This window comes from Talpa occidentalis, unplaced genomic scaffold (assembly GCF_014898055.3).
Source record: "Talpa occidentalis isolate TD23 unplaced genomic scaffold, MPIMG_talOcc4v2.1 talOcc4.5, whole genome shotgun sequence".
In the NCBI taxonomy this organism is placed as follows: domain Eukaryota; kingdom Metazoa; phylum Chordata; class Mammalia; order Eulipotyphla; family Talpidae; genus Talpa; species Talpa occidentalis.
The window spans coordinates 121019755-121037974 of NW_023604861.1; the positions used below are offsets into that span (position 1 = coordinate 121019755).

The 18220-nt window shown below is 38.7% G+C and overlaps 1 protein-coding gene across 1 annotated transcript in view; it reads right to left on the reverse strand.

The window, feature by feature from the left end:
* The window catches only part of LTBP1 (latent transforming growth factor beta binding protein 1), a 333365-nt gene that overhangs the window by 59021 nt on the left and 256124 nt on the right, over positions 1-18220 (reverse strand). The window contains 4 exon segments of the mRNA XM_037528248.2: positions 4119-4244; positions 7899-8021; positions 12102-12224; positions 14359-14481. Coding sequence (XP_037384145.1) covers positions 4119-4244; positions 7899-8021; positions 12102-12224; positions 14359-14481 — 495 coding nt within the window.

Genomic DNA, 18220 nt, shown 5'->3' on the forward strand with positions numbered 1-18220 from the left:
CTACTTTTTTCATACTCTAGAGGCAGAATGGCCAGTTGTGACCATCCTAATCTCCTAATTCTTTGCTGCAGCCCTCAGATGTTTTTTTTTTTTTTTTTGGTGTTTCTTTTTTGGCATAGAAGAACTGGGGTATAGGACAGAGGTGCAGTGGGCGAGAGGATTCACCAGACAGACTGGGGAGCAGAACAAGTGGATCTACTGAAACACATTGAGGGGAGCAGCGGGCAAGACAGAAGAGGTCTGCTGCATCCTGTGGGTTAGCTCCATGGCCAGGGGTTGAACTCAGACCACAACCAAAGTGGTGTTAGTGCTGAGATTTAAACCCCAGGCCACCAGGGAGCGACCCCCCCGCCCCACCACCAATCCAGATCCTTTTTAATCTGCGCTTTTTCTTTTTTCAATAGGGTTATGTCACTTTCTAACACATTCTACAGTTGTTATCTCAGCCAAGAAAGGAAGGATCTTATTTTGTTCACTGACATTGCTCCAGTACCTGGAACAGAGGCTGGCATATGGGATGCACTTAAATATTTGTCAGATGGATGAATGAATGAAGATGCTTTTGAAAATACAGTACTTTAGGGGGTGGTTGTAGTCACAGTTTGGAGGGCTAACTAGCACAACTACCCTGCTGTTGTCTGTTGTCAGGTTCTCTCAGGGTCCCTGCCCCTGGGATTACCCCTCTATGTGTACAAGCTGGATAGCACATGAAGGCCTGGTCATGTGTCATGTCCCAGCTGCACCTGGCAAGTAGTCACTTAGCTGGAAGCCCAGCTGCGAGGCCAGGACCCAGAGGCACTTCTCGCCAGGGTCAAGAACGAGGCGTAACACACAGAAATTCGACTGTGACTCGTGTCCCTACTCTCCTCCCCCGCACAATCTTCCTGCTGAGGATGAAGAAACCAAATCTTGAGTCAACTTACAAATGCAAACATTATTTTTCAGACGAATTAAAATTTCACAATGAAGAAAAGAGACAGAGCAAAAGAATTTTCATTTTTCTAAATGAATGAATAAATTGGAATATAAGACAGTAAGCTGAATGAAAGAAGTAAAAGGATTTCATATCCTTTTCCATACAGGATGGGAGCTCTAACTAGAGAATGAAAAAATAGGAGATGAGAAGAAAGAAACGCACAGAGCAGGTAGGGCAATCAGAAGACCCTGCTCCCCTGCACTTTTCTGCCCTCCACACGGGGACCTGAGGAAGGGATTCCCTGCATTATACACAGCATGCAGCTCCGGGCTTCTTCTTTTTTAAAAAAGATTTATTTATTTATGCATACAAGAGCTGGGGCACAGGCCAGAGATGCAGGGGGTAAGAGGATTCACCAGAGACAGAGTGGGGAACAGAACAGGTAGACTGAATGAAATACACTGCTGAGGGGAGCAGCGGGCATGACAGGAGAGGTCTGCCTCGCAATGTGGGTTGTTCCCTGGCTGGCTGGGGATCGAACTTGTGCTGCAGAGGCTGTGGATTGCTTCATAGTGCAGTGCTTAACCCCTTGTGCCACCAGGGAGGCCCTCCGGGCTTCTTTACATCTGTGACCTGTAACTGTATTCTTCAAGTATGCATGTGTATCTTTCCACCTGCATTCTGCACTGCCTTATACCGGATTCCCCTCCTGAAATGTAGCCCCCAGTGGACAAAAATTGTGTTTGCCCTTAGCACAGAATCAGCATCTGGTGCAGCACAGGCACCCATGAGGTGGCACTTGCTGAGGAAAGAACAAATGAAATGTTCACGCACCACGCTCCGTTGCAACTGCTCTTCAAATAACACTGCTGTTCTTCATCTCATGGGGGAGAAACAAGGTTTTCCTCCTTCCTCTCCCAGGTATGTGTTCTCAGAGCATCACATACAGAAGGGAAAGGAAGGAGCTGCTGGGGAGGGGGGAGGTGGTAGGAGGGTGAGTATATATTTCTATATATACCCTTCTTTGTGGATCAGTAACTGGGACCAGATGCTGACAGCTTTCTAAGCCATGGAAATCAGGGAAGGATCATCCCTCCCTCAACCAGACAGGAGTCACTTAGCCCTGCTTAGAGGAGGGTCTGCCAGCCTAGCGTCAACATGGCTTCAGCTGCTTTAAAGAAGTGGGTAGATGGGCATGAAGTAGGAGAGCCAGCCACTACTCCGTGGTGATTCAAGTGCCGGGCACATCAGCCCTATAGCTAAACCCTGATCACATGAGCTGGCTTCATCCTACACTACATACAGTCAGGGGTAGAATCAGGACATAGAGCTACTGCTACACACTTCAAACCAAGTCCAACAACAGGTACATTGGACTGGTTCAATAAATGGGTTAATCCTATTAAAAAATGAAAGCCTTGGAGAGTTTATTCTAGAAAGATATCAGAATAGCTAATAATCGGGGAGATTTCTAGTTATAATACCATATATGAGCACAATAATCTAAATTACCCATTTTATTACTTGCAGAATTATCCAGTGTCAGGAAAAAACAAAACAAAACACTTAGTCCATACCAAGTTTCAAAGACAGTTAACTAAGTGCAGTAGTTTATAAAGCAGTAGATAAACACATTTTAAAATTCAAATCTTTACTAAGTGAATTACAAACAAAATCAGAATTGCAGCTAAATAGTAACAATCAAATTGCAGAAATTGATTAAAATGGTATCAAATTTAAAAAGTTAACTAAGTACAAAAGAAATGATCGATGTGACCATCTTTATGTTGGCTTATTCTTGTGGAACACAAGGTATATGAATGAGCAGTTGAGGTGACTTGGGCTTTTTTTTTTTTTTTTTGAACCCAGTTCAAAAAAATCAGAACCTAAATCACTCTTCAGTGAAGGAAACCTTGATCACCCATGATTTAGAGTCAGCTGGAGAAGCAAGCTGCACCCAGAATGCAAGGAAGTCTGCATGCTGGGAAACTGTTCCATAAACCTTTCAGAGTGGCTGTGCCCAGCCCTCCCTGGAGCGGGATGCCCTCTCCTGAAGAGGACACACGTTCAGGTGCTGTCTTGTCCTGGCGTAAAACTTGAACCACTAAAACATGGAGTCTTTGTAAGTCTCTCCTGGCCATTTTTTATGAGGTTTTTCCCCTCCAATTCCCAACTTTTGGTGATCTCCAAACTCCTTAATCTGCTGCTCCAGCCCCGCTTTGCACTCTCTCTCTCTTTCAGTAGAAGCCAAATCTGGCATCAAGGCTTTGTCTGCTCAGAGGAGAGCAGTGGCAACAACTCCTGCATTTTATAAGATCAGTTATTCGTCCCAGTATAGTAATTCATTTCAGATGAACCTGGTACCGTTCCTCAGCAGGGTTCCATGGTAGTATGAGCAAGAGAGCAGGCACTTCCTGTTGTACTATTTTTCAGAGCAAATTATTTGGGTATAATAATAGACCCAGGCAGAGCCTTTGCAATGTACTTCTTCAAAATACAGTTAGGTTTTGATAACCTACATTCTCATTCACAAGGATTGAAATGATGATTATGGGACTATCCTCAGTTTACTTTTAAAAGGATTCAGATGAATTATTCCTCCATTTATCAAACTATAATAAATCATTAAGAACATAAATCTTATGAACATAACCAGTGCTGCATCACTACAAAAACACAGATTGCAAATGGCAAACAAAGAGTGTTATCTCAACAATTTACAATTCAGTCTGCTTGAGGGGATAATAAATACGATAGGTAAGAAAGCAAACTGCTGAGAGGTTGGCATATTAGAGGTATAACTGTAAAATTTCTGCTGACAATGGTGCAAAGAAACCAACCAAAACATAACTTTTACAAAAAATGATCTAGAAAATCTATACAAAGCACAATTACAACTATTGTCACAGTTTTCCTTTTGGTCTCCCACTTGTAACCAAAATCACCACCTCCCATACCTCTTGGTTAATTCAGTATCAATAGTGGAAGCTCTGTATTTTCACCATCATAAACTTGGTTATCATATTTGTAAATCCCAGAAACCCCTGAGCTATGATTTCAGGTAGGAGTCATTTTCATGAATACAAGCTTTGAGGTCTTAAATTACAAGTATCTCTTAGTGCCTTAGAGTCTTTTAGTAGAAAGTCATCTCTTCTCTGCTTTATTGCACAACCACTATCTGATCTTTTGTGGGTTATCTTACCTTCACACGTTCGGCCATCTGCAGAGATGGAGAAACCCTGTTCACAGATACAGTGGAAAGAACCTTCTGTGTTTAGACACTCCCCATGAGGCCCACAGAGTCCAGTCCGTTCACATTCATTAACATCTGGAATGAAAGAGTTCCAAATGTTTGAAAAAAATCTGTTTTGTCTTCATATGACACTAGACATACAGTAAGCAACTGACTCCAAGTGCGACATATTAATAGTGTGCTATGCATGTCCACCACAGCATTCCTCAGTTACATTCAATCTCTACTAGTTATAGAGTGATTGGTTTAAGTTTCTCCTAGTTAACTGCAGTTATAACTATCACAGGTCCTCAGTCTCATCCAGGCAGTGGCCTCACAAGTCATTTTTCCATTTTCCAGAAACCTCCTCATGGCTCCTTCATCTCTCACTAAATAGCTTTCTCAATACATCCTTTAAGAAGTTCATCTTTAATTCAACTAAACACTTACTGAAAGCTACCTACATGCCGGTTGGATGGGATGGGGTCCATGCCCTGACAAAGTTGTATTAATAAAACAGGAGAGACAAGAACCAACATGAATTTTGCAAAGCTTAATAGGAACACAAAAAGGTATAGATTATGAGCCCCCCCAATCCACCTAGTGTCCTCTGGAATTGCTTAGCCACCAACCCCGGAGTCTTCCTCAGTAAAATCACCCTTTCCCTGCATCCAGATTTCATTTGGTTCCACTTTTTGCCCTGCTGATTTCATTGTGCAACAGAAATTCTGATAATATCATTGATTTGTCCACCTTTTTATAATAATCCTGAACCCTTTACCCTTCCATCTGCCATAGAATTGAGGATAGTTGGCTTATTCATTGCTGAATCAAAGGAAGAAACCAAGCAGAAATCATTCATATTTTCTTAATCCTCCCAGTTTTGTAATTGTCACTAATGTTAAAATATTTCAAGGAAGAGGAATGACTCATTTTCTAGCTGCTTATTTCTCAGTATGGTTTCACTCTGCTTTCAATTCTTGACCTCTCTTATAAAATCTGATTGTATTCTATATTTGCTCTCTACTTACTGGTAATTCCTTATATGGATAAACTTTTTTGAACTCTAACCTCATACCTTTTAGTTCCATTTTTTCTTTCCAACCTGCTTTCTAAAATTACCTCTCTCTGGGCAACAGGATGCTACAAAGTTCCACCAGCCAGGGGATCATGTCCAAGACCCACATCCATCTTGCTGAGCCCTAAACGTTATCTGGGATCTGTTCCGTGCTTCGCCCTATGCCTCAATGTGGCGCTTTAAAAGCTGCCTGCTTGGCAACTTCACACAGAGAATAATGTGCATAAATGTCAGAAGTAATTGATTAACAAATAATTATCTAAAAAGTTTGATGACAGGAACAGAAAACAAATTCCCAGACTCTTTTCCAGGAAACTACTAAGAAAGAACAACATGCATATCTGGAACTAGAGAAACATATGCATTTAATTTGGGTTGCACTTATTGAGGCATTTCTAAACCATGCTGCTCTGCTAGTAACTCAGCTGAAAGCCAGACTATATTTAAGTTGGGTTTCTTTCATGGGTCCGAGATTCCACAGAAAATCACAATTTGGCACATGTATGTCAGAACGTGAAACCCAAGTGCGCTCAGAATCACAAACGCATGCTGCCACATTCTCAAAGAGATGATTAACATGGACTTTCCAGGCTGTCAGGGTATCAATGTTAGTTTTGCTGCACAAAAAGGCTCAAACACACCACCTTCTGAAAATGCCTTATTGGATATGAACTATCTTCATACTGAATGTGCAACTACCTTCAGATTATAAGGTAAGGTTTAAAGTGTGTACCTAGCAAACGTTTTTATTTGAGAATGTCTGGCGGCTGCTAGCACTGCCATCAATTACATTTTCTTCATTGGAGAAGCTAAAATCTACACTTATATATAGAATGCTGACCTGATCAAGGGACTTTCAGAGAGAAGCAGACTATTAACCTTAAGAAGAGTGAAAGGTCACCAGGTTGCCTCCAATGACACACTAAAATGAGTTGAGTGTATACAACATTATAGACAGCCTCAAACTGGAGAAGGCGGGTGATAGAGAAGATTCACTGACAATATTCTTTAAATGGTTGGTTCTGCACCTGTTCCAGGGATGCTTTTCATTTGTACTTAAAATTTCAAGCAGACATATTAATTTAGTCTAGGAAACAGGAATCACCAGTATGATAGAGAATAAAATCAATTTAATAGTGATTAATAGTAAAACATATGTCTGGAATAATCACACATCTGAGAGATATCAAAACACAAATTCAAATGTAATGTTCTGAGAGGAGATAGCAGCACTAATAATTAGATGACTAAATTAACTTCATGTTATTTAACTCTCGAACTTGAGTTATAAATTTACAGTATGAAATCACGGTCCATTTATACAAGATTTGGTTTAGCCCCTATGCAGTCAAAACAGCTGTGCCAAGAGGAATTAGAAATCACCACTTTGAAGTAAAAAAAAATGTGTAATATACATATCAGGGTTTTTTTTTTTTTTGGTTTTTGCATCTCTTGGTATTTATATATAAATCAAGATTCATATTTTGTCAAGATTTGAAGGCCCCAAAATGGAAACATGCTCAATAAATTTATAATTCAACTCTTCATTCCTTACTGCATTAAATCTAAGCACATTTAATTTCTACATTAGAAAAAGTGAAACATTTAAATTCACCTTATTTCATCATGATGGCAAATAAATTTTATCAAATAGGTGCACAGCAGTATAGTTAAATTTGGGGACAGATGAGAGGAGATATAACTTATGTTGACTCAAAATTTAAAAAGTCATACATGTCCAGCAGCGGTAGATAAAAAATAATTCCAATACTCCTTTATTTATTTGAACTTTGGGCTACTCTACAGAGTCCCATAATGGCAGAGGAACAGCAAGAAAAATTATCTGTCAAGTATCATAATAAGCATACTGTAATAAGTCCATGTAAGTGTGAGTTTTCTATGGAAAAAATAGGTCTAGATTTAGTTAGATAAGTAACTATGGAAAAACTTGTAGGGCAGCTCCATATAGCTGAAAAAATTGGGACAAAGCACTTAGACAACCTGATTTCTTTTAGTTCCAGCATCAACAATGGTTCAGTGTGTAATACTGAGAAAAGCACAATCATCTTTCTTTTGGCTATAAATGTAGGAATAATTGCTAGGGTAATATAGGGAAGAGTCGGGGTAATACTGGATTCAAAAAGCTCTACCACTTAATAACAAGGAGCATAATAATTTCTCTGAGTTTCAGTTACTTGAGCATACAAAGGATGTAAGAAATGCCACTTCTTAAATTCTGTAAGAATTAAGTGAAGTATCTATAGAACTTTTCACACAGGAGGTGTCCAGTTAAAACTATAGGGATAGGTGCTGTATTCTCATTAGTATTGTGTCTACTGTAGTGGTGTTTGGAAGATTAAATTGTGACAGCACTTTGAAAAATATAAAACCATGTCCTCTATAATATTAACCATCAGATTTTTTAAGAATAGATGAAGTTGGACACTGGCTAAAAGCAAGCACTAGGGAAAAGACAGTAAATATCAGCTATGAGGCATAATGAAGTAGCTGCATGAAGGCTATTAAAAAAAATATTATGTAGAATTAAATACCAAGGTTGACCCATGAAAGAAACAGCAAACCATAGGGATTTCAGTTACCACATTAAGCACGGAAATCCAAACATATGAAAATTATGACTATGAAAATTATGACTTTGAAAAGAGAATTACCTTGACACCCTTTATGGTCATTTAGCTGGAATCCGTCTGGACAGGTACAATCATATGAACCTTCGGTATTAATGCAGTCTCCTCCCTGGCAAACACTCTTGTCTTCCAAGCACTCGTTGATATCTGCAAATCAATTTTTTATCTACATTTTATTGAGGTAACACTGGGTTACAATGCTGCATGTGATTTAAAGGCATGGGAGCACACCCCCTGAGAGGTACGTCACCACATCTCACCCCCCACCAGGGCGTCCTCAGCCCACAGTGCTCCTCCACAATCCATTGTGCCCACTCCCCACTGAGTCATCTCCCCTCATAGTCTCAGTCCCACAATCAGATTTCTAGGGTTACTGGTTACAGACCAATTTTTAAAAGTTAAAAGACTAACCTATATGAGAAAATTTGCATTTTCCATATCTTTACACAGAAACATCACACAAAGGTACATTTTACATCTTTTTTGTTTTTATATTTTACATGATTTTTCAATAGATGTCAGCTTTTTAATTTTTGGATTTTTTAAAAATGAAACACTCGGATGGGATTTTAACTTTGAGCAATGTATATAGTTTTAAGAGCAAATGAAGTTAATTAGAAAACTCAAAGTACTGTCACAAACAATAATTTACATGGTCATGTAGTTTGTGATGACAGAGAATAAAAACACTTTTTACATAAATATTGTTAAGAATATACGGAGCATCTATTTACACAAGACATTGTATTGTGCGTTATAGGAAAAGTGTTCAAGTATCCTGCATGATCCCTGCTCCAAAGAGAAATATTTGTTTTAAAAAATAAACTGTATTAACAAAAATAAGTACATAAAATATTGCTTTAGAAGTCCAAAGCAATTTAACATAAAGATTGCAAAAAAAAGTAATTATTCATCAAAAGAATAATACCAACTTCAGGTGTCACATGAATAGAAGAGAGATATTGTAAAGGTCAAAGGCAGCTTCGTGTAACAGAGGGGATTTACTGGGAGTCCTGACAGCAGGGTGGAATGTGGAGAGAAGAAGAGGGGCTTTGCAGGAAAGGGATTCAGCAAGATCAAAGCCTCCTTGAAGTCACTTATTTAGCAGCTGTCACAAACAGGTTTGATGTTGCCAGGATTGTTTAATGTATATATTTATAGCATATGTGCAGCCAAAAATGGTTTGCATAACCAATAATGAATTTCGACTGTGAGCATGTGAGACAATTAATGGTCTCTCACTGCATGAATGTAGACGGATCTTTCATGAGGGCTGTTTATTACCACGCTGACTTCTAGTCAGAGCTCGTTATTCCAAACACAATCCATGAGTCTCTCTCTCTTCTGTTGTCTGTGCAGGATTTAAATTATTAGCATTGAAGAAAGCTAAGGAACAAAGTCTTCTTTGTTTTCTCAGAATTTGGCATATTATGGCATTTCTTGCAAATAATTACGATTGCTGCTAAAATACATGAGAGGTTCCAGGAAGAAGTGAATTTGGAGACCGCTATAGTCTCTTATTCTCTCCTCTGCAAGCTCAAACACGGGCACTCCAAATTAAATTTTCCTCATAGAATCCAATCAGCCAACTAACTGGGACATTCATGAGACAAACAGAGAATATGAAAATGCCTTGAACTTTCATTCTTTCAAAATAAAAACAAGTTACGATGCTCACCCAGATTTAAAATGTCTCAAAGTACTGATCCTAAAATGTAAAACACACCTAATGTGATTCTGTCCCAACTAAAGAAGGCTATTGCTTCTTCTTTAGGGTGTTTTTCTAACTCTGCTGAAGTACAATTTATATAGCCAATAGTTGTCTAATTTATAGAGGGCCACAAATTTTGACAAATGTAGATACGTTCTTGTGATCACCACATCAAGATACAGGAATTTCTGTATCTGGGTTCCACTGTAGGATTCTTAAGTCCTTGTGAAAGCAATCACTTTTTAAGGAAATAGGGATATCTTTGTAAGACAGTTATCCTATAGGAACAAAGCTTGGTGATGTTTTCCTCTGACTCTTTCTTCCAATCTGACACTTTTTCCAATCTAACTATGCAATCTCCATTCCTATTAACCTGATACCATTCCTATTAACAAATACCACTACAAGACAGTTAAAAAAAAAAAAAACCCACAGTGCACAATTAAAATAGATAAAAACATGGAGAAATAAATGTTTCCTGCAAAGTTTAAATATGCCAAGAAATATTTCATTCAGCAGTTAACTGACCCAAGGTCTATCAAGATTTCTAAAAGCGGAAGTTAATTTAATTGGGAACAGGCTTTTAGATATAAATTCTGTGAAAAGAGTTCTCAAGTCCCAACTTTACTAGTTGAATGATCTGGAAAAGCTTGTCAAATGGGAATAAATCCTAGCCTATTGTTTATGAATCTTTGCCATAAAACATCCACTAAACAAACAAACTGGACCATTACCAAAAAAAAGGAGAGAGAGAGGCATTTCACCATCCTACAAGTTTTTCTTGCACACCCCCCCTTCCTGTTTGGCTGCTTCTGCAAAGCATTTTTGAGATTCATCCAAGTTGTGTTTATCAATAGCTCTTTCTCTTTATTGCTTACTATTCCATTATATAAACATCCCATGATTTTCTTATCCATTCACCTTTTGATGACTATTTGGGGACTGTTTACATTTTGGCTATAATGAATAAAGATTCTATACACATTCATATCTAAGTCTGCGTGAGTGCATGTTTTCATTTTTCTTGAGAAAATCCCAAGGGGTAGAATGGCTGGATCATATAATAGATCTAACTTTTGAAGAAACTCTTTTCTAAAGTTACTGTACTCTTTTACATTCCCATCATCACAGTTTGAAAGTTCACCTGCTCCATATTTGCCCCAATAGCTGCACAGCTATTCCAATGGGTGCTGAGTAGGAGAGGCGCTGTTTTCAGTTTTACTTTTCTTTCTTGTGTAGGAAATTGAGACAATGAAGTGAGAAAAGGCGTATTTGATCAAAATATGTGAAAAATCTCAACTCAAAACAACCAATGGGAATCCCGAGACTATAAATTTCAGCAATGAGACACATGGCTGATAAAGTACAATGGATCTTTCCAAACAATAAGATAATGTGACACGAAACAATTCAGTAAAAAGCTCCTCTACTTCATCATAATTAGTCTTTTTCTTGATCCCTTATTTGGGTCTTCTAAATTCCTGCTATGAGTGAGACCATCCGGAATTTTTCTTTTTCTTTCTGGCTTATTTCACTGAGCATGAGCCCTTCCAGCTCCATCCACGTTGCTGACTAATTATGATAAAGTGAAAATTAAAATTAACAGGCAACTATAAACCAGAGACACACTACAGGGGGAGGGAGAAGGGAGTAGGATCAAAACAAGGGTGGTGGGAATTGTATGGGGACTATAACAAAGAAGAAAATGCATACATTGTATAAAAATGAAAAATGATGTACAAAATATACTTAAAAATATTTTTTAAAAGAATAAAAAAAAAAGCTCCTCTACCTCTTTCAAAGGTGCAGTAAAGATTCACTCAGAGACTAACTCTCCACGTGTGGTGGGCATAGGGAGAGGGGCACAGTCCTGTCACTCGCAGTTCCGAGGGTTCTAAGAGGGTTCTAAATGTAGGAAATCAGCAGGTGAGTTGGAAAAAAATCTGTTGTAGGGTGGACAAGGAACAGAGAATTCATAAGTGACAGGCTGGGGACAGACTGGCCCAGCAGCCCTGACCACCTCAGGATGGTTCTGAGCCAAGTTCAAGCAGGTAACAACTACACATTGCTGTATGTGTGAGATTTAATTTAGGAAAATTCTACGCAAAAAAATTCAAAATTGAATTAAAGTTTGGCTCTGAAAAACTTTTCAGTTACATGGAAAATTAACTTGTATTTACTTATTTGGAAGATTTGGAAGGCAGTCCTGCATAAATCAGGTGTTAGAGTTCACAACTGCACCCCTAGGATAAGCCGTCTGTAGCCGAGGAAAGTTAAACTGAGTCTTTACTCCTTTCACTGGCACAATCCTTCTAAAACACAGCTTCAAGCAGTACAAAGAAATCCTGGATTTCACCCCGTCTTTTGCATTATTTGTGCGACTTGAGAAAACACATCATGGGAACCTAATGTGCGCATCTGTTGAGTTAAAAGACTCCAAGACAGAGGCCAGGATGCTGTCCAGGCTTCCCTCTGATTGAAGCAGTTCCCAGTTTTGAAACAGGACCAGTTCTTACCTTCACAGTGGTCCCCAAGGGTGGATGCTCTGTAGCCCTGGTCACACATGCAGCGAAAGGAGCCATCTGTGTTCCTGCAGCGCCCATTTGAGCAGAGGTGGCGGTGCTGGCACTCGTCCACATCTGCGCGCAAGAGAGTAGAGGAACATGCAATGGGACTCTGAAACTACTTTTAATCATTTATCAAAGAGGTCTAGGGGCCTCCATAGTGGTGCAGGGGTTAAGTCTCAGCACTATGAAGCCATCTGCAACCACTGCAGTACAAATTCAATCACTGGCCAGGGAGCTAACCCACCTGGTGCAGCAGACCTCTCCTGTCTTGCCCACTGCTCCCCTTGTCAGTGTATTTCAGTAGATCCACCTGTTCTGCTTCCCACTCTGTCTCTGGGGAATCCTCTCACCCCCTGCACCTCTGTGCTACACCCCAGTTCTTGTATACATAAATAAATAAAATAAATCTTTTTAAAAAAAGAGGTCTATAAGCGCTGTGGTTGATAAATAATGTAGATTAGATTTTTATTTACATGAATTAACTGACTTCTATAAAGACATTAATCCCCCAGCAGGGAAAATCTAGGAGAATTTAAAATTTTAACCAATGAGTCCAGAATATGTGCATATTAATCCCACTGATGAGTGACAAATGCTTTGCTGTGAGCTATAAACCTCAACAACTTTCTTGGATTTCTTATGTGGATTCAGCTCAAACATTCTGACTTTGAAAGCACTCAGGCCTGTGACAGTTTAAAGCAGGATCCAGCCACAGCTCAGACACCAAATCCAGAAATTGCCTAGTAATCAGGCGCTTTCTCTTTCTCTCAATCCAATGGCCCTTCTATACTTCTAGCCCATTCATTCTCATTCTCATTCTACATTGTCAGTGAATTTCTTTTCCTTGACCCAGATAATTCTCACTCTAGACATCATTTGTCCAGCAGCCACAATTCCAACACATGCAGGCATCATATCCACACATAAAAGGCACAATAACATATCCCATTTATTCAATTATTTGAGTTTCATCATTAGATCTTAAGTTTCCCGAGGACAAGGACTGTGTCTGCCACAGCCTTCATTACTCTTGAGATGACTAAGTATTTCACAACTAGCATTCATGTTGTTTGTTGAAACTTGGCTCATAACATTTGAGAATATTCTTTATCAGTATCTGCCCATGTTACTCTGTAAGAGCTAACACAATCTCCACACAGGTGCTTCCTCATTGCTCTCCCTCACTCTGATGACAGCACATGCCCATTAATAATCTACAGGTACCTGACTCATGCTTGGTAGTGACACCGTAGGCTCGTCAGAAGAAGAGACTTATAAATATTATAATACTAGATGTAGATCTCTCCTCTTGTATATATATTTGTAGTTTATTATGCATGGCAGGCATTCATTAAATCCTTAGCTAATGAACCAAGGTCATAAAATAAAGTACAAAAACTTTGAGAGGAACTCAAACCATATAGAATTACTGCATTCATCTGTGTATGTAAGTGTGTGTGTTCTAACAGCCTCCACTTGTAGACAGGAATTGCAGTGACTTTCCAGGCTCTTGAAAGGGATAACTGGGCAAGGGATATTACTGGTAGATCGCTTTATAGTATCATCATATATTATTTCTTTTATATGTACCATCTCAGGAGACTTTTTTGTTAAATATTAAGACTTTAGAAAACAAATGGTCTTATATAGTATATATTCTTTTAAATGAATGACCTTACAATGACATTACTTTTCAAGAACTCTGCACAGTTGTGCTTATCACAGGACATATTTCAAACTATCCCTGAGTATAAAAGGGACACTATATCAACCTTGCCAAAAAGTCCTCTTTAGTGTTACTTTTTAAAGAGGAAAAGAAACTGAAAAGGTAAATACACACAAAAATGAATGTTATCAACATTTCAAAGCATAATGGGACTGATATGATTTTCTAATTGCTGGCATTTTAAGCATGTAAAAACTTCTAAATGAATTTGATGGAATTATCAATAATTTCCTTAATAAGGAGTTACACAGGTTAACAATTATTTCTTTCCAATATTAATGTCCAACCACTGATCTCTAATGCCACATTTTTAAAATTTAACTTTTTCCTATCCTGTTTTATAGACTTTCATTGACTTGGGTTTGAGGCCTTGTTTTGGAGCAATGTAGTGGTCACCTAAGGGTATATTCACTTTGTAGAGAGCACAGCTTTTCAAGTCGGGGGCCTGATGCTGAAATTATAGTTCCCATTCTCTCCTACCTTCACACTGGTCTTTCGTGGCTGACAGCTGGTACCCCTGCCCACAGGTACACCTGAAGGAGCCATCGGTGTTTTTGCACTGCCCGTTTAAGCACAGATTCCCTTGCTGACATTCATCAATATCTATAAACACAAATAATGACAATTGGTTAAAAATGAAATTACTATATGATTTTGATTTTTTTTCTTTATTATAATTAGTCTTTTTCCTGGTCCCTAATTTAGGTTTTCTAAATTCCTGCTATGAGTGAGACCATCCAGTATTTTTTCCTTTCTGGCTTATTTCGCTGAGCATGACCCCTTCCAGCTCCATCCATGTGGCTGCAAAATCAATAAACAACTATAAACCAGAGACACACTGGGGCGGGGTTGGGGGGAGAGAGGAGGAGGGATTAGGGTCAAAATAAGGAGGGTGGAATTGTATGGGGAATATAACCAAAATGAAAATGCATACATTGTGCAAAAATGAAAAATGATGCAAGAATTATATAACATAAAATATATTAAATAAAAAAATTACCATATGATCCATTAATTTCATTTCTGGGTACATATTCCAAAGAAGTGAAAACAGGTTCTTGAAGAGATACTTGTATACCCATTCACAACAGCTAAGAGGTGGAAGCAACACAAGGGCATATTGGTGGCTGAATACATAAACAATGTGGCATGTCCATGCAATGGAGTATTATTCAGCCTCAAAAAAGGGAGGAAATTCCAACAAATGCTACAATATTGATGAACCTTGGGGATTACATAATAGGTGAACACAAAGGACATTCCAATCAGAGAAGGTGTCTAGAGTAGTCAAATTCATAGAGGCAGACAGCAAAATGATGGTTGACAAGGACTGGGAGGAGAGGGGAATTAGGAATTAGAGTTTAATGGGTACAGAATTGCAGTTAGCAAGAGGAAAAGAGCTCAGGAGATGGTTGCACAACAATGTGAATGTACTAGACACTGCTGAAGTGTATTCTTAAATACATGGTTTATGTTATTATGTTTTATCACACTATTTCTTTAAAAGCACTATATGTGAGGGGGAAGGGAAACAAGGCATTGGCCTTATACTCAAGGAAGAAGTTTAGAGAAAGGAGTCCTAATCTAAATGGAGCAATAAATACAAAAAGCATAATTTGATTTAAGGAAACCATGTTGTAAATATCAATGTATAACTGTTTTCTTCTACAAATGTCTAATTCAAAATGCACCTGATGTTTTCGGGAGAATTAAATTAACTTCACCGTTCTTCCCCTCAAGTATTATTGACAATTACCTATTTTCTGAGCAAAGCTGCACTTCTTACGTGCTAATGAAGCATTAATATTTTGAATTGTATACTGATGGTAGCTCACCTAAGTTACCAGTATAATTTTTCAAAAATTTGTTGTTGTTTTTTTTAATAGAAATTGCTTTAGCTGGTGCGAAACTTTACTTTCACTGACTGTGGTGACCCATTTTATTGATGAGTCCCAGATGCCAACTATTGGTTGCCAATGAAGAAGTTAAATAAGCAAACCTAATATCATCTTAAGCATTATTTTATGCTTTCTAGTGTCCTAAGTCTATTAGATTTAGGAATAGTTGGCAGTAAAGAATAGCCTGCTCTACATTGCCTTTCAGCACATTCTGTAAAATGCTTGAGACGTCATCTCAAAAACTTAAGACCAGCAATAGCTCATGTAGCTGGTTGGAACTCTCAATGTCTGATGACATTTTTAGTGTCTTGGACCCTTTTTGACACTCTCAAAGATAACAAATTAAACGTTTCCATGTGAAGATGCCTGCAGCAAATATATACCTTCATTCCAAGTACTGTCAAGGTACTCCAGACATCTTACATAAATTACTAGTTTAAGTTGGGAAAACTATCCAGAACTAATTTACACGAAGTAATGACACATACATTTAGAGTAACTTGAAGCAACCCAGTTATCTTAAAAGAAGTGATTGTTGGGTCTTCCAAATGACCCAGGGGAACAGAGGTCACTTAATTTTGGAGATCAAAAGAAATTTTATTCTTCTCTGATTAGGGATAAAATTTCAAAGACAGAAGAAAACATGCTAGTAAAATAGGCATACAGGACAAATGTCTTCTCTCTGGGGGGCTAAATTATAAAAAGAAAACATTATTCTCACAAAAGGTGCTTTTTAAGGGACTTCTTATACATATTACTGGGACAAGCCTTGCCAAAGCAAAATAGAGACTAGATCTAGATCTTTATAAATTAGGAACACACAATGCTAACATGTACAGATACAAACATGTGAAGAGAAACAATATATTATTTACATCCTGACAAAAGCTGTCAGTACATTTAGTGAGGTAAAGATGAATTCGGGAACTATCACCGCGGTGAGACTGACAGTAGCTAGGATTTGGAAAAAGGAACATATTTACTTGGGAAAGATCATAAAAAAAGATGTTATATAACTTATTATTATAAAAAGGCAGGGTTTTGATCAGGTAGTAACAATTAGTGCATATGTAGGTTTCTGAAGCAGAAGATTGGATTTTGCCTGTTCCTATTCCAGAAAGTGATGGAAAGATACTAAGAGAATCAGAGTAGAAGACAAGGTGGGGTTTAGTATGTGCTATTTCTTTTGCCTGCTCAGTTTTTCTCCCTTCTGTAGTCAGTATTTTATTTTCTGAAAGATTTTTTTATTTATGCATACAACAGCTGGGGTACAGGCCAGAGGTGTGGGGGGTGACAGGATCCACCAGAGACAGAATGGGGAGCAGAACAGGCAGGCAGACTGAAATACACTGCTGAGGGGAGCAGCGGGCAAGATAGGAGAGGTCTGCTTCGCCATGTGGGTTTCTCCCTGGCTGGCCCAGGATCGAACTCATGCTACAGAGGCTGCGGATTGCTTCATAGTGCAGTGTTTAATCCCTTGTGCCACCAGGGAGGCCCTGTAGTCAGTATTTTAAGACCAAGATCAACTAGCAACACCTCCAGGAAGCTTTTCCAAACACCTCTGAACAGAATTCATCACATGCTTCTTGGCTTTAATAACATTTTGTACATGTCTATACATGACAAATCATATCAGCTATAACCTGTCATGCTCTGTCCTATTATCTCATTCTCTGTGCATCTTTTCTGTCCCTGAATTTCTCACATAAATCTTCCTATCAACCCAAATAAGTACCATTATTGTCGCCTTTTTGCAGATGACAAAGCAAGACTTAGAGAAGTTAAGATAACTTAAGCAAGCTCGCAGAGCTGGAGTGTCAGAGCTAGGATGCCATTGTTTTTTCAGTTAAACTCCATACTTTATTTGGATTCCACTAGTTTTTCTTCTCCTGTCTTCTTTCTGTTCCAGGATCCAATTCATGGTACCACACTGCATTTAGTTGTCTTGTCTCCCCCATCAGTCCTGCCTTGTTTTTCAGGACCTTAAATGTCTCAAAGGTGTATAGGCCAGAATCTTGTAGAGTGCCCCCAGTCTCGATCTGTCTGGTGCATTTTTCATGGCCAGACCAGGGTTTTAGGTTTTTGGAAAGAGCACAAGAGCTATTCAGGGGAACATGTCATCACCAATGCTATTAAACTTCATCACTTGGTACTTCCTTATCTTCAGTTACCTGTTGCCTGTCTGCCTCTCTCTCAATGAGTGAATGTTCTTTGAGAGATTACAGCCATTCAGCAACATCTGCAGTTGAGCAAAGTGCCTGGAACTCTTAGGAGGAGAGGAGTAAGGAATGGAAGAAGAGAAGCTTCTGCAGTGGTCCAGCAGAGAACCACAGATTGGAAAAGATGAATGTTCCTAGGGGTGGCATTAATTAGATTCTGGGAGACCTAATAGAGAGGAGTAGGCATAGCTGGGATGACAAAGGCCAAGAGAGTGGAAAATGGGT